Source organism: Sebastes fasciatus, chromosome 22, assembly GCF_043250625.1.
Source record: "Sebastes fasciatus isolate fSebFas1 chromosome 22, fSebFas1.pri, whole genome shotgun sequence".
NCBI classification, from domain to species: Eukaryota; Metazoa; Chordata; class Actinopteri; order Perciformes; family Sebastidae; genus Sebastes; species Sebastes fasciatus.
The window spans coordinates 12,779,932-12,800,568 of record NC_133816.1 but is presented as its reverse complement, the minus strand read 5'-3'; the positions used below and the strand labels follow the sequence as shown (position 1 = coordinate 12,800,568).

At 41.9% G+C, this 20,637-nt stretch overlaps 1 protein-coding gene and 1 pseudogene across 1 annotated transcript; both read left to right on the top strand.

Moving 5' to 3' along the window:
* Positions 1–2,980: 2,980 nt before the first annotated feature.
* On the top strand, positions 2,981–4,854 carry LOC141761196 (beta-1,3-galactosyltransferase 5-like). Its single transcript, XM_074624528.1, has one exon. It carries the CDS (start codon positions 2,981–2,983, stop codon positions 3,953–3,955), a length of 975 nt encoding a protein of 324 aa, XP_074480629.1. The 3' UTR covers positions 3,956–4,854.
* Positions 4,855–13,302: 8,448 nt separating this feature from the next.
* LOC141761295 (beta-1,3-galactosyltransferase 2-like) lies at positions 13,303–16,029 on the top strand (annotated as a pseudogene).
* The last annotated feature ends 4,608 nt before the right edge of the window (positions 16,030–20,637 follow it).

Genomic DNA, 20,637 nt, shown 5'->3' with positions numbered 1-20,637 from the left:
CTAAACTTGAAGCTTGTGCTTCGATGTCATCATCGGGTGGAAGAGGAGCGTGGAGGCAGAACTTTATAACAGAAACAGGATGTTAGTGTTTTTAACTCCATGTTCACAGCTAAGAGCTTATATGGTGCTTGTTTTTTGCCGCCGTTTTTTTTATTGCTGTCATGGGTCACATTGCAGTTTGTGTGGTGTGGACAAAGCACAGTGAGTATGAAAATAGAGAGTGAAAGTAAACAAAGACGTCGCCTGTCACAGGACAGAGCTGCTACTTCCAGGAAGCTAAAAGTGTGGCACCGTTTTAACTCTGTCTGCTTCATGTGCATGTGTTTGAAGTGTTTCCTACAGATCTGGGGTCCCTAAACAGTCTTTGAATTACATAACTTGGGTATCACTGTAAAGCTGAGACTCTTGTGGATCCAATGAGCTCAACTGTATTCATGTGTGATGATGTTTGTCCCCATAGTAGCCATTTCATTGTAGTGAGACCATTTTTTGAAATTTGACCTCACTGTATAAAATGTTCTGTGGTGACCTCTAGGATACTCACATGAAGTGACAGGCTGACATTTGTTACTAGCGATTGAGACCATAAACTCATGTTTACAATGTTTACTGAGGTAATAAATCAAGTGAGAAGTAGGCTCATTTTCTCATAGACTTCTATACAATCAGACTTCTTTTAACAACCAGAGGAGTCGCCCCCTGCTGGCTATTAGAAAGAATGTAAGTTTAATGTACTTCAGCAATGGCTTCACTTTTCAGACCTGGAGGTTGACCACTGACGCAGAGGCATAAAACCATCATAAACTCACTGTTAGGTAGCCTATGACAGATTATTGGACCAGTGTTCTTAATAAGAAAGTAGCATATGTGTTAGATGGGAGTGCTACTTGCCTTGAGTTGAATCTATGACAGGTCTAATGAGCGGTGTATCAATATGCAAACTAGGGATGCTAATTTTGAAAAAAAAATCTTAAAGGGACTGTTTGTAACTTTTTAAGCGTATAAATGTAGCGGGTCGGCACACATGCGCGCTCGCGCGTTCTCGCTGTCTCGCTCCACCTCTAGACGTGAACGCGCGCTCACTCCTCACTGCAGAAGAGTTAGTTTAGCTCTGAGAATATCTAGTGAATGTACAGTGGACGTTTGTGCAGAAATAAATGCTGCAGCTCCTCCAGACCAACAGAGGTTTCCCGTGTCTTGGGAAGTAACGGGGCTCCGCAGAGAGAAACGTTACCGTCTCGTTACCGACCGGTTGCCGGTGTCTTCCTGCTCTCTCCAGCTGTGGGCGGAGGGACACGAGTTTCTCGCTGGGGAGCCCCGCTGCTGAAGCCTGCGCTGAGGCAGAAGAAGCAAACACAGTATCAGCATTGATTCATGGAGAGACCTTCGTCTGGTCAGCTAACATTACTGCCAAGCAGCTGAAATATAGAGTGATATTGTGCTTTTAGCTGACGTGTGTCGCCTTATTTTTTTTAAGTGATGCTCGTTCATGTCCATTTAGAGCGAGCACGAGCCCGACGCTGACTTTCGTTGATTTCACGGCCACAGGTGTCGCTGTTAAGAAGCATTTCTGAAAGTTACAAATAGTCCCTTTAACCGATAACCGACCCTTGTTAACCGATTATTAACCGTTAACCGACAAGATTAGTGCCTGCGGTGCGCCAGCTGCAGTGTACGAGTAACATCAGACAACTGAGTCTCCAGTTCACTGTCCGGGAGCGTTAACTTAGCATCTGCGATGCTGCATGTAGTTTTGCGGACATGCAGCCACTTTCCCAGTAAAAGTCTCTACCACACATTTAGTTTAGTTTAGGAGATTGTCCGCTGTGTGTCTGCCCGGCGTAACGATACTCTGTCTGCCTGGAATAACGATAGCGATTGTCCTACAAACAGAGTGTGTTTTTGTGCTACGTTAGCAGCTGTAGCTCTGCTGGTAGCTTCGTGATCGTCGCCGCTATGTCATTTCGGCGTAACTTTTGCGAGTGTGCGACAGACCGTATGTGTGTGGCGGCGGGGAGTGTGGGTTTGTGGCGTTACAGCTGTGAACGCAGTTGTAGCAGACAGTGTGTGTACAGTTTATTTGTTGGTGGATAAATGCTACGAGGCTACAACTCGCTTCGCTCAAGCGAGCCAGAGACTGGAGCCAACTTCCTGTATCTTGCGACTCCGACTCCGCCTCTGGACCAGCTTTTCTCCTTAAAGAGACGAGCCGCTCCACTGAGTTTTTCTCAGCTTTTTAATTGATTATTCATATTTATTTTAACCGTTTTAACCGATAGCGTTAATCAGTTAAAGATCTTAATGTCAGTTACAGGTTAAACGGTTAATTATTAACATCCCTAATGCAAACAGATGTTTAAGGGCATTTCTACATCTATTCATAGCTACCTGTGGGAGTGAAAATGAGGCAAGCATGTGTTGAATAAATAAAAACTTGAGGGGAGACGTTAACTACGATTCCCAAGGTGCATTTCGCCAGTCACTGAGGTTAAAATGCTGGCATGTGAGCTGCTAATGGGTGGATGCCAAAAATGATGGTGTTGAGAAAACTAAAGTAGCTGCTCCTCCCATTACCTCTTCTATAGAACACACTGGGACGGGGTTTAGTGAACTGGTCAGACCAAACCCCCAGGAAGAGCGCCGGTTATTGACCCCAACTTTTGTTGTGGCCAAACGGTGGTACTACAACTTCCGTGTCTGTCATGTGATGCTATTGGGCCCATAGATGACTTTTTCCCATAGACTTACATTGGGAAAGAGACGTCTGTAACTCGACGTCAACACAGTTTATTAGGAACTAGTCAAAGGATACTGATCCGCATTACATTGGTATTGTGGTAAACCATTTTCTTGCAGCATTAAATCATGTATTTCTTCTCTCAAACACTGCAGATTGCTGAATTGTGTGTTGCTGTTTTCTCAGAATCAGAAGAGTGCTGCTATCATGTGATAACGTGAGTCTCTTTTCTGTACAGTTTTAATGGATACCAGGAGGAGAAACTTAAAAATCATCTTGATCTGCATCCTGGGAGCAGCGACAGTCTTCTTCTTCTATCTGAACTATGACTGGAACTTGGTGAGCAGGTTTAGTCCAGCACCGTTATCGGATCCTGGGCAGTACTATGTGGCCTATCCACGAAACTATAAAGTCATCATGGATGACATGCCGACGTGTAAGACCACGACTCCTTTCCTGGTCCTGATGGTCCATGTTGCAACCAGGTACGTGACAGGTCGGGACACCATCCGTAAGACATGGGGAGATGAGAAACTGGTTCTTGGTCAGCTAGTGGAGACTGTCTTCGTACTGGGTCTACCTGGGGGAGCTAATGCTGAGCAGCAGCAGGAGAAGCTCCGACAGGAGAACCTGCAGCACCATGACCTGATCCAGAGTAACTTCCAGGACAGCTACCACAATCTGACCATCAAGACTATGATGATGCTGGAGTGGCTGGCTGCGCGCTGCGTCAAGACTTCCTATGTCATGAAGATTGACTCTGATATGTTGTTGCATGTCCATAATTTGGTTAAACTGCTGCTGGACCCCAGCACGGCCCAACAGAACTACATGACAGGTTTGGTGTGGTGGCACAGTCCGGTTTTAAGAAACCCATTCAACAAGTTCTACATGCCGACAACCGTGATTGCTGAGGCAGAGTACCCCCCGTATCCTCTGGGCATGGCCTACGTCATGTCCCTGGACCTGCCTGCCAAGATCCTGACGGTCTCTCCTCACATTAGACCGATCTTCATTGAAGATGCCTACCTGGGGATGTGCCTAAAGCGCCTGGGCATCTCTCCCACCGACCCTCCTGAAAAACAAATGTTCATTGTCGACCCAGTGCATCCTCTGAGCAGCTGCAGCCTTTCAAAAGTGATCGCTGTGACAACGACAAGCATCCCACAGATGATGAGTTACTGGGAGAGGAGCAGACAGCCAGACGCTAAATGTTGAGCTTCATCAGGTTTACCAAGATTGAACTTAGACTTTTGTTTTTGGCTGGACCGCAGAGGGCCAGCCCTACAAACGCAAAAGTCTTTCACTGACTGAGTAATAAAGCTACACGATTGGTCGGCCGAGGGTTGGAGTTTCCTCATTGGCCGTTGCTCTTTCAAAATGAACCGGCGGAGAAACAGTCCTTTATGCAAATGAGCCCACATGGACCAAGCTGTTAAACTAAGCGATCTACACCGATCAGCCATAACATTAACAACATTTAGACCACTGACAGGTGAAGTGAATAACATTGATTATCTCGTTACAATGGCACCTGGTAGTGGTAGTGGGGGGGGGGGATATATTAGACAGCAAGTGAACATTTTGAACTTTGAACTTTGTGTTGGAAGCAGAAAAAATGGGCAAGCGTGAGGATGTGAGCGACTTTGACAAGGGCCAAATAGTGATGACTAGACGACTGGGTCAGAGCATCTCCAGAACTGCAGCTCTTGTGGGATGTTCCCGGGCTGCAGTGGTCAGGACCTACCAAAAGTGGTCCAAGGAAGAAAAACCAGTGAACCGGTCAGGGTGCCCGTGCTGATCTAATGTTATGGCTGATCGGTGTAGTTCTAAAATGAAACGAGATTCAGCAGTGGCATCGCCTATTTATCGCTTAAATGTTTTCAGAAGTAGATTCTGGTGGATTGTTTAGACAGAATAACAGAAAGTTTACGAGCAGGCCGCCAAGTTGTTTCCTGTTTGAAACGACGAGCAGAAAACCAGGAACCAATCGGGTGCATTCCACGAGAGGGTACGTCACCACTTGAACGGCCAGTCGAGTGGAGCAGCACATCTCCTAGCGTCCTCGTCAGACCTGGTGGACATGTACCGCTGGATTTAACATTATAGACATGGACACTGACGCCGGGGCCACACAGCGCGCATCATGCTCGCGTGACGGCAGCGTCACGTCGTGGCCGCGTCATGCCCACCTAGGGTGTTCACACTAGACGCGAGTTACCCACGTCTCCGGAGCGTCCCGGAGCTACCTGTCAGCTGTGTTTTTGCTGTTGCTGACAGCCCTTTCTTTCTACATAGAGTTTGCCTTTTAATGGCCATTTAACTTCATAATAAATGTGATTTATATTTATTTAAGACAAAAAAGGGTAAGAACTGTGTGGTAATTTGTAAATATTATTAAAAACAAGCAAATAAATTCATACATAAATATTAATATATAGCCCATATAAATCCCTCTTTTCTGTCAGTGAAGAGGGATTTATATATATATAAATCCCTCTTCACTGACAATGAGGAGGGATTTATATGGGCTATATATATAAATCCCTCTTCATTGACAGTGAAGAGGGATTTCTGTGGGCTATATATTAATACAAAAAAATAAATAAATACATTAGTAGTAAGAGAGAGCCTACAGCAATCCCTCTTCACTTTGACTGGCACAGTTTTAAACAACATTTCCAGGGGGTTTCGGGTTCCTGTTCTACAGCATTCCAGGTTGCGGCTTTTATCGAAAACGACTTAATTTACATCTGGGGCGGGACAGCAATTTACATTATAAATGCTGATGTTCCGACATCTCAGGCAACTTGGAGCTTTTCACCACCTTGTTGCTGAACTGCGCCTTGATGGAGAAAAACACCTGAAGTATTTCAGAATGATAAATATAAGTAAAGTGTTTTTTTTTTTATTATTATAAAACAAAGCAAAATAAACAGTTTCGTTATTTGTTAACCTTTAGAAAACGAAAATTATTATTAAATATCTTTAAAAAAATTAAATAACTCCTCTAAAAGAAAGAACAATAAAGTTACGTGGTGTTTGTTGAGAGAGAGAGAGAGAGAGAGAGAGCGAGAGCGAGAGAGAGCGCATTGGAAAAATACTGCCAACTATCACCTGATGTTCTTATAACCTATTAACCCAGTCTATTATATGTATAGCATATGTAGGGTTTCTGCTATGACTACTACAGTGTTTACATAATTAAAAGCCTGTACTATATTAACTTGATGGAAACCTGCAAGCAGACAACTGCTTTATTTAGAGTATTTCAGAATAAAAGCATTGTGTTAATGAATGAATGATTCTGTGCACTAAAAACGCTAGAGGACTTTTATTTTGAAATCTAGATAGGAAGTGTAAAATATTGATGGTCAGTGACATATTCTACAGATGTCTAGACATGGAAACTGTAGTAATCTTGCTCATATACTGTCAATAGATCACCTTCACTGTCTGTTGCTGCTGGGAGACGCAGCCGAGAGGTAAGCGGCAAGCGTGAAAAATAGGCGAGCCTTCTATTCTATAAAATAGACGCACATCTGACGTGCGTCTGACGCGCGTCTGACGTGCGTCTCATGCGGGCAGTGTGTCCACTCTAACCTGTTAACATGGACGCCGAAATTAAAAACAACACGCGACGTTGCCGTCACGCGAGCATGATGCGCGCTGTGTGGCCCGGGCTTGACTATTTGTGTAACAATTTAGCCACAAATTCGCAGACTGACCGTACCGTAATTATAATAATAATCATAAACACTGATTCTCTACGTCATCACATTGTAACCATAATTGTATTCTCCATTTTGCCAGCTGGTCTGAAATGCGTAATTAACTCACAACCATTGATTAATGTAGATTTCTTTCAACAGATTTAACTCTTTCCTGATTTGAAGGTGAGCGATGTGGCACATTTTCTTGATATCTTCTGTTTGATCTGAGTTAATTTTTTTGTTTTGATAATTTAATACTGGATTACCAACTCAGGTTCACCATGTGGTGTTTTGGTAATTAGTAGACATTGTCAGTACTGTATGCACCCCAAGGGCACAATATAAATATAAACTACAGGGACTTTTTCAGGTGACACCCGCTTTGTTTGGTTTTTCGTATCTCCATCTTGGATTTTCGGCCGTCGGTATTTTAGTTTTTGGCCGATACCACCTTGAGGAGGAATGGAAGGGACTTGCATGCGCATCAGTATTTGTAGAAGAGGCAATAGGAACGCTCTCTCTCTCTGAAATGACCTGTGATTGGTCAAAGTCTTCCATCACTGGCTAGATTTTCTAAAGCCTGAAAACAGAGGCATGAGCAGGTGCGGAAGTCTAGTTTTCTCTCAGACCTCTTGAATTACAATATGCTGAAAGGTCAGAGAGGGCTTTAGGAACGAGTCCGAAAACCCAGAAATTAGTTTTTAGCACTTCCGGTTTCCTCGTCTGGAATGGGTTTTTAGTTAGATGCCTAACACAAGCTGAAGAGATTTTAACGCTTTGTTTTACGATATAAAATAAGCCAATGGTGGAATACGTGGACTGATATCCCTCCAGATATTAGAGTAATGTTAAAAAATGTCATGTTGTCTCAGCAGGCATCTCTCTGCCCCGTCAGAGGCTGCTCTTCCCCTCCCCTCTTCCCTCGCCACTCTGCTGCTCTGTAGCCGCTCTGTGAGCGCCACTGGCCGGCTCTCCAGCGAGCTACACCAGCGGGCGATTGTGGAGCTTTTCAACTCCAGAAAGACAGATAACCACAGGTTACCGTTGATTTATATTACGGTTAGGGTTATATAAACTCTTGTCTACATACTGGTCTCTAGAGAGCTCCAGTCAGCTCATAGCGGTCTGTGAGCGTGACTGCCCGGCTGGCACGGTAGCGACCCCGGCAGGCGCTCGGTAGCTGTCACGGCAGTTTGTGGAGCTTCTAAACTCTGAAAACGTTCAATTCGCCATCAATTTTTGTAAAAAAGGCCAATATTCAAAATCTACACAGTTGATTTCTTGCCTCAAACATCTTCAGAAGTGAATTTAGTGATGAAATAGCTACGAGAAATGTAAAAAACAGGCCGTTTTTGGTTGTTGTTGTTGTAACCGTGGCCTGAACTGTTCCATCGCTTTGCATTGTGGGATACAGTAGGTGAGGTAGACTGGTCCGATGCATACATTTTTTCCGAATCAGTACGACATCCGGGTATTTTTGTCATACTGTAGATTTTGCTTTCGTTCACATACTGCATACTACATGCTACATTTTGGCCAAATCAGTGCGTACTACTAGTATAGTATGAGGTTTTGGATACAGCCTCAGTCTCTATAGTCTCCCTGTCCTACAGACCCACAATGCCTTGCGTAGCTCACCACTGCTTACGTCACAATCCCAGACTCTATTATGGAATATTTGCCCAATGATGCAAATAACCCCCCCCCCCAGCTTTAAAGAGTTTAAAGTGTAATAAGGTCAGTAATGTGTTATGTATTGTAATTGTAATGTTTGTGAAGAAGTGATTTTAATTAGTAAAATCAGACTAGTGTTGTACTTTGGATGACTCAGTGGAGTTCCTGCTGTGTCCTCAGCCTCTGTTGTAGTTGGTCCTCAGCCCAGAAGAGGGCAGGCTAACATCAGATAACGTCTACAATCAGCTACCACATGTATTACTCAGGATAAAGTGACCGTTTTATAAAAATATATATTTTTTTTAATCATATTTCCTCCATTTGTCCAGACTGCAGCTTTAACTCATCACTGCAGACTGATATGTGTGTGTGTGTGTGTGTGTGTGTGTGTGTGTGTGTGTGTGTGTGTGTGTGTGCACTGCATGAAGTAGAAAAACAAAACATTACATGAGGATGTAAAGAGGGTATTTAAAGGGAAAACACAACTTGTGTGGAATATTTATCATCATTATCAATAAAAGTTTGACTTCTCTGTTTTATCAGTGTGTTTTATTATTATATATATATATATATATATGTATATATTGCCTTTTTCACTGAGGTCAACATACTTGGTGATGTCTTCAGTGCAGTAACTAAGTACATTACATTACTCAAGTACCGTAGTAACATTGTGAGCCGAACACTGACAAACACTGACACCGACTGTCTGCACTACAATACTTACATTTACAGCTACTTTGTATATACTGTATGTCTATACAGCTTTACAATCCGTTTTTTACATTTTAACTGCACCCTTTGTATGTGTATATAGAACTACAGATGTTTACATTCCAACTGTACCTTAGTTATTCCTTTGTACAATTTGTATTCCTTTATTTCTTTATTACTTGCAAGCAAACACATATTTTTATATTTATAATATATCTTTTATTATTATTATTATTCTTTAATTTTACTACAGTTTAATAGATGTGTATGCACCGTCAGGATTACTTATTTAATTTCGTTGTACTCGTACGTGTGCAATGACAATAAAGGAATTATATTCTTTTATTCTATTCTATTGGATACGACGGAGTATTAGGGCCACATTGAGGAAGAAATAAATAAATCTGAGATTTCGAGAATAAAGTCATAAGTTTACGAGAAAAAAAAGTTGTAATATGATAATAAAGTCATAAGTTAACGACAAAAAAAGTTGTAATATTACGAGAATAAAGTCAGAAGTTTATTAGGAAAAAAGTTATAATATGAGAATAAAGTCATCAGTTTACGAGAAAAAAAGTCGTAATATGAGAATAAAGTCATCAGTTTACAAGAAAAAAGTAGTATTACAAGAATAAAGTCATAAGTTTACGAAAACATTTTTTTAATATTACGAGAATAAAGTCATAAGTTAAGAGAAAAAAAGTCGTAATATTACGAGAATAAAGTCTTAATATTATAAAGTAGTAATTTTTTGTGGTTTTTTAGAGGGGAAATAATGTGAAAATGAGGAACGTGGAGCATCTTGTGAAGTTATACATTCGTTTAGGTTTCACAAATAACAAAATACTTCATCTTTTGGCACATCAGCACCACATTATCATCAGTATCAGGACCTTGAAAAGATTGTGCAAGAAACTGCGTTTATTCCGAAGAAAGAACCACACGGACCTGACGGGGAAACTGACTCTTTTGTGGAGGAGGAAATCACTTTTTTTCCCGTAAAGTTTTGACTTTATTCTCGTAATATTACAACTTTTTTCTCGTAAACTATGACTTTATTCTCGTAATATTACAACTTTTTTCTCGTAAACTATGACTTTATTCTCGTAATATTACAACTTTTTTCTCGTAAAGTTATGACTTTATTCTCATTAAATTACGACTTTTTTCTTGTAATATCATGACTTTAATCTCGATATCTCAGATTTTTTTTCCCCTCAATGTGGCCCTAATACTCCGTCGTAATTGGAGGTACTTCCCCTGCTTCTTGAATTAAAATCTGCAGCGGTAAAATGCAACGTACACATTAATGCAGCTGTAATATTAATCCAGAAGCATCAGCTATAATAGGAAAACACTGACAGGGAACATTTTACTGACACAGCAATACTTTTACTACTTTAACTACATTTATATGATAATACTTACATTTGTATGCAGGACTTTTCCTTGTAGTGGACACAGCTATTCAACATACTGGGGAGGGGTCTGGTAAACTGGTTAGGTGAGAAATGTGTGTGAAAAACAAGAAACGTCACAGTCTGTGCATACATGTAGAGAGTATTCAATCTGGGCAACACCTTCATTTCTCCAAATGGACTGAGAACATGGCAGCATGGAGGAGGACGCTAACTGCAGGTAATACCAGAGACTATTCAAGTTTTGACCTGTTAGCAAGCTTTTTGACAAGACTTTACCTCATATTCCAAAATTGCATGGAGGTGGATAAATAATGACAAATGTAAATTTGTTGTTTCAGTGTTACAAAGCTCATTCTTGTTGTTTTCTTCAGATTTTATTTACTATCGTGGGCGTCTGTATTATGACAGAACTGTGTTGAATTTCTGCACTGGTACGATCCTAAAAATACTCGAAACATTTGAGTAAAACAAACAAACAAACAAACAAACAAGGCTATAATCAAGCGTCCTTCTGTCTCATAGCAACAGCGTGGGTCAGATCTGTGGTTGTGTGTCCATGTAACAATATCCAGCAGCTGGCTGGAGGCAGTGCTGTGGTGGGAACAGGAGTACTTGTTATAATACTCTATATAGTAAAACATTACATTATCTGTGTTGTCTTTGCCCCAAGCAAGTGTCATAGGGAGTAGTTTAGTTAAAAGGCCGTTTTTCCAGTTTGGTGTGATGTGGATTTCTGTGTAATGTAAATGGTAAATGGACTTGCATTTATATAGTGCTTTTCTAGTCTTCCGACCACTCAAAGCTCTTTACACTACATGTCTGCATTCACCCATTCACACACAGATGGCAGAGGCTACTAAGGTGCCAACTTTGCCCATCAGGATCTAATCTAAATACTCATTCACAAACCGATGGCTATGCCTTCGGGAGCAATTTGGGGTTAAGTGTCTTGCTCAAGGACACATTGACATGTGACCCGGAGCAGCCGGGGATCGAACCACCGACCTTCCGATTGGTGGACAACCTGTTCTACCCGCCGAGCGACAGCCGACCCCATGTATGCTTTAGTAGCGCTGTGAGGCCTGGATCCATAATCTCCTTCTGTTTTTAGCAAAGACATGTGATCCCCTCAGAATATTAAACATATTCTATCCATCTTGTCTGCGGTTGATGCCGTTTACAGCACAACAACTCCTTGTCATCTCTGTTTGGAGATGACAGACTAGCCGTGCTTTCTGCCCCCTAGCTGCGACTCTGTGATGACGTTGCACCGAAACCTGTCTATGTGTTTATGTATTAAACTGTGCAAATCATTACCTTACTAGATATTTATTAAATCAGCTCATTACTTTTATTAAGTCAGGTGGAAATGTTCCCATACTTTCTAGTGCACGTTGCCATACTTGTTAACTATTCTCCTCTCCTCTTAGCCTACTAATGTGCTGAGCTGTCACACTGGTCGAAGCTCTTTCTGAAGCTTCTGACATCATCAGTCACGTGGTATTCTTCATTTATTACATGGCTGTGTTGAATACTCGATTCTGATTGGTCAATCACGGCGTTCTGCGGTCTGTAATTTCTGTATAGCAGACCGTTGCTATGGGCGCAGCTCTGATGTCGGACTCAGCTAGCGGGTAATTGTTGTGAAAAAGTCCCCTTCATGGCGATGAGAGACATTATTCCTTACTTAGCATGTGTTCCGACAATAAAGCAGTGCGCTTCACAGTAGCTCCATTATCATCCACACATCTCTAAAGATATACCAAAATATGTACTTCCTTTGACTGAGAGATGGCTTAAAGCAAACATGTTTTAGCAGACAATAACTTCTAAGCCACTATTCCTCTTTGTCCTCCATTTGGCTGGCGGAGCCCAGACATAACAAAAGATTCCCTTTGGTGGAATGCTTGGGGCTTTGGTTCTTACCTTGCAAAGTATGCTTTATGTTGAAGGGCTGAGGGGGCTTGGCATTTAAAACATGTCATTCAGGTTTTGCTGTTTACACACATGCAGGATGGAGTTGCTGGGTAAACTGCAGCCCAACAGGCAGCAACAGCTGTCAGTATGTCAGTGTGCTGACTTGACTATGACTTGCCCCAAACTGCATGTGATTATCATAAAGTGGGCATGTCTGTAAAGGGGAGACTCGTGGGTACCCGTAGAACACATTTTCATTCACATATCTGGAGGTCAGAGGTCAAGGGACCTCTTTGAAAATGGCCATGACAGTTTTTCCTCGCCAAAATGTAGCGTAAGTTTGGAACGTTATTTAACCTCCTTCCTGACAAGCTAGTATGACGTGGTTGGTACCGATGGATTCATTAGGTTTTTTAGTTTCACATGATACAAGCATCTTCACTCTAAATTAGTGGCGTTTAAACTAATTTGTGTTAACGCGTTATTATCACATTCACTTTGACAGCCCTCAAATATATATATACATACATTTGCAAAAAGCAGCATATTTGCCCACTCCCATGTAGATTAGAGTATTAAATACTTGACAAATTTCCCTTTAAGGTACATTTTGAACGGATAAAAAATGTGAAAAAAAGTCGTAATATTACGAGAATAAAGTCTTAATATTATAAAGTAGTAATTTTTTGTGTTATTTTACTTTTTGAACAGATAAAAAATGTGAGATTAATTTGTGATTAATCGCGATTAACTGTTTTAATCGATTGACAGCCATACTTCATTCATTCTGCCTTTGGTCTGTGGGCTGAGGACCTGTCCTTTATGTCAGTGAGTTTCCTTTGTTCTTGTATTGATGCCATTTTGTTCTATTGATGTTAAGAAAACAGTAAAAAGCAGAGCTCTGACCACAAGTTCCTGGACTCTTCCTGGAGTCTATTAGGAACTAGTCAAAGGATACTGATCCACATTACATTGGTATCGTGGGACAACATTTTCTTGCAGCATTAAATCATGTATTTCTTCTCTCAAACACTGCAGATTGCTGAATTGTGTGTTGCTGTTTTCTCAGAATCAGAAGAGTGCTGCTATCATGTGATAACGTGAGTCTCTTTTCTGTACAGTTTTAATGGATACCAGGAGGAGAAACTTAAAAATCATCTTGATCTGCATCCTGGGAGCAGCGACAGTCTTCTTCTTCTATCTCAACTATGACTGGAACTTGGTGAGCAGGTTTAGTCCAGCACCGTTATCGGATCCTGGGCAGTACTATGTGGCCTATCCACGAAACTATAAAGTCATTATGGATGACACGCCGACGTGTAAGACCACGACTCCTTTCCTGGTCCTGATGGTCCATGTTGCAACCAGGGACGTGACAGGTCGGGACACCATCCGTAAGACATGGGGAGATGAGAAACTGGTTCTTGGTCAGCTAGTGGAGACTGTCTTCGTACTGGGTCTACCTGGGGGAGCTAATGCTGAGCAGCAGCAGGAGAAGCTCCGACAGGAGAACCTGCAGCACCATGACCTGATCCAGAGTAACTTCCAGGACAGCTACCACAATCTGACCATCAAGACTATGATGATGCTGGAGTGGCTGGCTGCGCGCTGCGTCAAGACTTCCTATGTCATGAAGATTGACTCTGATATGTTGTTGCATGTCCATAATTTGGTTAAATTGCTGCTGGACCCCAGCACGGTCCAACAGAACTACATGACAGGTTTGGTGTGGTGGCACAGTCCGGTTTTAAGAAACCCATCCAACAAGTTCTACATGCCGACAACCGTGATTGCTGAGGCAGAGTACCCCCGTATCCTCTGGGCATGGCCTACGTCATGTCCCTGGACCTGCCTGCCAAGATCCTGACGGTCTCTCCTCACATTAGACCGATCTTCATTGAAGATGCCTACCTGGGGATGTGCCTAACGCCGGGGCCACACAGCGCGCATCATGCTCGCGTGACGGCAGCGTCACGTCGTGGCCGCGTCATGCCCACCTAGGGTGTTCACACTAGACGCGAGTTACCCACGTCTCGGGAGCGTCCCGGAGCTACCTGTCAGCTGTGTTTTTGCTGTTGCTGACAGCCCTTTCTTTCTACATAGAGTTTGCCTTTTAATGGCCATTTAACTTCATAATAAATGTGATTCATATTTATTTAAGACAAAAAAGGGTAAGAACTGTGTGGTAATTTGTAAATATTATTAAAAACAAGCAAATAAATTCATACATAAATATTAATATATAGCCCATATAAATCCCTCTTTTCTGTCAGTGAAGAGGGATTTATATATATATAAATCCCTCTTCACTGACAATGAGGAGGGATTTCTATGGGCTATATATATATATATATATATATATATATAAATCCCTCTTCATTGACAGTGAAGAGGGATTTCTGTGGGTTATATATTAATACAAAAAAATAAATAAATACATTAGTAGTAAGAGCAATCCCTCTTCACTTTGACTGGCACAGTTTTAAACAACATTTCCAGGGGGTTTCGGGTTCCTGTTCTACAGCATTCCAGGTTGCGGCTTTTATCGAAAACGACTTAATTTACATCTGGGGCGGGACAGCAATTTACATTATAAATGCTGATGTTCCGACATCTCAGGCAACTTGGAGCTTTTCACCACCTTGTTGCTGAACTGCGCCTTGATGGAGAAAAACACCTGAAGTATTTCAGAATGATAAATATAAGTAAAGTGTTTTTTTTTTTATTATTATAAAACAAAGCAAAATAAACAGTTTCGTTATTTGTTAACCTTTAGAAAACGAAAATTATTATTAAATATCTTTAAAAAAATTAAATAACACCTCTAAAAGAAAGAACAATAAAGTTACGTGGTGTTTGTTGAGAGAGAGAGAGAGAGAGAGAGAGAGAGAGAGAGAGAGAGAGAGAGAGCGCGCATCGGAAAAATACTGCCAACTATCACCTGATGTTCTTATAACTTATTAACCCAGTCTATTATATGTATAGCATATGTAGGGTTTCTGCTATGACTACTACAGTGTTTACATAATTAAAAGCCTGTACTATATTAACTTGATGGAAACCTGCAAGCAGACAACTGCTTTATTTAGAGTATTTCAGAATAAAAGCATTGTGTTAATGAATGAATGATTCTGTGCACTAAAAACGCTAGAGGACTTTTATTTTGAAATCTAGATAGGAAGTGTAAAATATTGATGGTCAGTGACATATTCTACAGATGTCTAGACATGGAAACTGTAGTAATCTTGCTCATATACTGTCAATAGATCACCTTCACTGTCTGTTGCTGCTGGGAGACGCAGCCGAGAGGTAAGCGGCAAGCGTGAAAAATAGGCGAGCCTTCTATTCTATAAAATAGACGCACGTAGACCACTCTAACCTGTTAACATGGACGCCGAAATAAAAAACAACACGCGACGTTGCCGTCACGCGAGCATGATGCGCGCTGTGTGGCCCGGGCTTAAAGCGCCTGGGCATCTCTCCCACCGACCCTCCTGAAAAACAAATGTTCATTGTCGACCCAGTGCATCCTCTGAGCAGCTGCAGCCTTTCAAAAGTGATCGCCGTGACAACGACAAGCATCCCACAGATGATGAGTTACTGGGAGAGGAGCAGACAGCCAGACGCTAAATGTTGAGCTTCATCAGGTTTACCAAGATTGAACTTAGACTTTTGTTTTTGGCTGGACCGCAGAGGGCCAGCCCTACAAACGCAAAAGTCTTTCACTGACTGAGTAATAAAGCTACACGATTGGTCGGCCGAGGGTTGGAGTTTCCTCATTGGCCGTTGCTTTTTCAAAATGAACCGGCGGAGAAACAGTCCTTTATGCAAATGAGCCCACATGGACCAAGCTGTTAAAGGGACTATTTGTAACTTTGTACGCGCATAAATGTAGCGGGTCGTCACACATGCGCGCTCGCATATGCGCGTTCGCGTGTAGCCGCTGTACCCTCCTCCTCTGCCTGCTCGCCTTCACTCAGACAGCTCAGCTCGCTCCACCTCTAGACATGAACGCTTGCTCACTCCACACTGCAGAAGAGTTAGTTTAGCTCTGAGAATATCTAGTGAATGTACAGGGGACGTTTGTGCAGAAATAACTGCTGCAGCTCCTCCAGACCAACAGAGGTTTTCCGTGTCTTGTGAAGTGACGGAGCTCTACAGAGATTTACGTTGTCTTCTCGTTACCGACCGGGTGCCGGTGTCTCCTCTGCTCTCTCCGGCTGAGGGCAGAGAGAGCAGGGAGACATGCTGCAGAGCCCCGCTGCCTCAGCCTGCACTTAGGCAGGAAAAGCCAACACTAGGATCAGATCTAAATCATGTTCATGGAGAGACCTTCGTCTGGTCAGCTAACATTACTGCCAAGCAGCTGAAATATAGAGTGATATTGTGGTTTTAGCTGACTTGTGTCGCCTCACTGTTTTGAGCGATGCTTGTTCAGGTATATTGAGAGCGAGCAAGCGCGAGCCCGACGCTGACTTTCGTTGATTTCACGGCCACAGGTGTCGCTGTTAAGAAGCATTTCTGAAAGTTACAAATAGTCCCTTTAAACTAAGTGATTTGTGATTAATCGCGATTAACTGTTTTAATTGATTGACAGCCATACTTCATTCATTCTGCCTTTGGTCTGTTGGCTGAGGACCTGTCCTTTATGTCAGTGAGTTTCCTTTGTTCTTGTATTGATGCCATTTTGTTTTATTGATGTTAAGAAAACAGTAAAAAGCAGAGCTCTGACCACAAGTTCCTGGACTGTTGTGCTCATTGTGCGCGTTTTTGGGACCTTCGCCATCCCCAAAAACTCACCAAAAGTGGAGTATGCGTCAGAACTGGTGGGAAATTCAATGTTCTGGAGTGACTGGGCTTGGGTGTCTCCAGGGGGCTCCATAGCGCCCCCTAACGTACGCAGTTTTTCTAAGAAAGTTTCTTCGATCGCAAACAGGAAGTCAGCGATCTTGGACTTCCTGCGTTTTTTTTTAATTTACGAACACATGTTTGAGGACTTTAGGATGCACAAAAACTCATGAAACTTTACACGCACATCCAAACTCGTAATTCCTTTGATTTAGTGCTGAAATTTTGCTTGGGCGTGGCATGTTGGCTCTCTAGCGCCCCCTTATATCTTTTAGCCTTTGAACATGCCTTTGACACCCTTGGGATACTCGAAAACTCATGAAACTTGGCAAAACGATGGACACCCGTAAACTTTACGTGAATGTAAAGCGATTGGGCTTTGCGTGTTTAGCCGGCTCCATAGCGCCCCCTAACGCGTTGAAATCGTAACTTTGTCAAAGTTGATCCGATATTCATGAAATTTGGTATGCATATCCCACTCATCATTTGAAAAATATTCCTCATTGGTTTTCATTAGCTCCGCCCACCCAGAAGTCGGCCATATTGGATTTCATGTCATTTTTAGCGTTTTATAGGCCGCGTACTTTAACGAACTCCTCCTAGAGATTTAATCAGATCGAGTTGAAATTTGGTCAGGACCATCTTAAGACCTTGAGGATGAAAAGTTATTAAAATGGTGAGTTTTCACTTAACGACCTGACCGTGGCGTGGCGGCCATTTTGAGCCATTCGCCATGAAATGGAAAAATTGATATCCGCGCTCCGGTTTCACCTACAAGTACAAAATTTGGTAGACAGATGTAAGATGTGGAGAGAAACAAAAAAGCCTCTTGGAGGTATGCCCAAAACTCAACAGGAAGTCAGCCATATTGAATTTTATGTGCGATTTTGCCCATTTTTCGCCCATTTCTGGGGTTTTTTGTAGGCCGTATACTTTAACGAACTCCTCCTACAGATTTGATCAGATCGAGTTGAAATTTGGTCAGGACCATCTTAAGACCTTGAGGATGAAAAGTTATCAAAATCGTGAGTTTTCACTTAACGACCTGACCGTGGCGTGGCGGCCATTTTGAGCCATTCGCCATGAAATGGAAAAATTGATATCCGCGCTCCGGTTTCACCTACAAGTACAAAATTTGGTAGACAGATGTACGATATGGAGAGAAACAAAAAAGCCTCTTGGAGGTATGCCCAAAACTCAACAGGAAGTCAGCCATATTGAATTTTATGTGCGATTTTGCCCATTTTTCGGCCATTTCTGGGGGGTTTTGTAGGCCGCGTACTTTAACGAACTCCTCCTACAGATTTGATCAGATCGAGTTGAAATTTGGTCAGGACCATCTTAAGACCTTGAGGATGAAAAGTTATCAAAATGGTGAGTGTTCACTTAACGACCTGACCGTGGCGTGGCGGCCATTTTGAGCCATTCGCCATGAAATGGAAAAAATTGATATCCGCGCTCCGGTTTCACCTACAAGTACAAAATTTGGTAGACAGATGTACGATGTGGAGAGAAACAAAAAAGCCTCTTGGAGGTATGCCCAAAACTCAACAGGAAGTCAGCCATATTGAATTTTATGTGCGATTTTGCCCATTTTTCGGCCATTTCTGGGGGGTTTTGTAGGCCGCGTACTTTAACGAACTCCTCCTACAGATTTGATCAGATCGAGTTGAAATTTGGTCAGGACCATCTTAAGACCTTGAGGATGAAAAGTTATCAAAATGGTGAGTGTTCACTTAACGACCTGACCGTGGCGTGGCGGCCATTTTGAGCCATTCGCCATGAAATGGAAAAAATTGATATCCGCGCTCCGGTTTCACCTACAAGTACAAAATTTGGTAGACAGATGTACGATGTGGAGAGAAACAAAAAAGCCTCTTGGAGGTATGCCCAAAACTCAACAGGAAGTCAGCCATATTGAATTTTATGTGCGATTTTGCCCATTTTTCGCCCATTTCTGGGGGGTTTTGTAGGCCGCGTACTTTAACGAACTCCTCCTACAGATTTGATCAGATCGAGTTGAAATTTGGTCAGGAGGACAGATTCTTCAACTACTATGCAAGCAAGACAGTTGTTTGTTTGAATGAAAGAGACAATGAAAACACTCATAACTAGTATGGCAACAGTTCAGTCTCTAAGTGATGCCAATACAAATATGATGTGCCATGTCATGTTTGTGAATGTTGTTGAGCTCCTTTTCAGTGATTTGGTTGCTGCGCATTTAGTGCTCTGTCATTGACGCTCCAATTTAACTTGTGCTGTATATTAATTGTATTGTCGTCTCTTCATCAACTTCTACAAGCACCAGTGGAGCTATTGAAAATGTTGCAGTTAACAGCTAACCAATGAAAATGTATGTGTGTGTATGTGCGGCTTTAATCCTTTTTCAGACATGCGCTGGTTTGGCAATGCTGTTCCACTCATATCTCTGGGGAAAAAGACTGTGAAGCAGCCTGTTCATGTAAGTTTATAGAAAGGAAGCAGCTATTCAAATATTTCCCCTTATAATAAATGTAAACTTCCAGAAAATAACTTCTAAAATAATTCTATTTTTGGACTGTGTGCAAAAAAGTCCTGTTGCCCATCCTAAAACCAGTTTAGTCATAGTTCAGTTTTGTGACAACACCCAAGTTTTGTTGTTATAGGCATACCTACTGCTAAATGTGTCAGATGACAATGTACTTTGAAACAATTTGTCTCATTAACTTGGGTTTCCAATATTCATGCTTGTCCCATTTTGTCTAACGGAGACAATACACACTGAGTAACTCTACACACTGAATGTGCTTATCAAATGAACCCAACTAAACCGTCTCTTTTCTCCCTCAGGTGGTGGATGTGGCCAAGGCTATTATCAATGCTGTCAGAGACCCTGATGCTAATGGAAAGACATTTGCATTAGTTGGGTAGGTGGTCAGCACTCAAATAACTTTGTTGTTTCGAAAACCTGTGCCTAGGAATAGAGCAACTACTGAAATTAAAGCACAGAGACGACATAAAGCACAAATCATTTATAGACTTAAATTTGTAGCAAGAACAATCAACAGTAATTACCATAATCTGTACTGAGCAAGAAAGAGTACTCTGGTGAAGTCATGGCCGCAATTTACAGAATTTTGCCTTTGCCCACAAAAGAAGTACATTTAAGGGGAAGACAAAATGCATGTCACCATGCAATATCATTATGCTGAATTTGCAGTTCTTAAAGTTTATGTTCACAAGAAAAAAAGTTGTAATTTTTTAAGTTAACTTACACAGAAGGTCAACTGTTTTGTCTTTGGTTTAGAGTTCAAAAAAGCATGACCAGGGCCTGAATGGCAGCAGTGCACTAAAAAGACATGTTCAGAAATGCGTACTGTGTATTCAACAATAGTACAATCAGAATTTTACAAAACAAATTTTGGAGTAATTTTCATTAGTACAAGTTATTGAGAGGAAAGAGAATGTCCTGCATATAGAGAGGTGACAGACAAGGATGCATTTTAGTGAAAGTTATAGCTAGTTCGCGCTACACAACGTTAGCCCTGATTTTCCACTCCCTGACAGTTTTTGGAGCTCCCTGTGGAAAGCCCCATATCAGAAGCAAATTGGCGTTGGCTCACCTGCACATCGG

Bases quoted from the DNA above. Each gene is read 5' to 3' on its own strand.
- LOC141761196 (XM_074624528.1), top strand. From the start codon at position 2,981: ATGGATACCAGGAGGAGAAACTTAAAAATCATCTTGATCTGCATCCTG.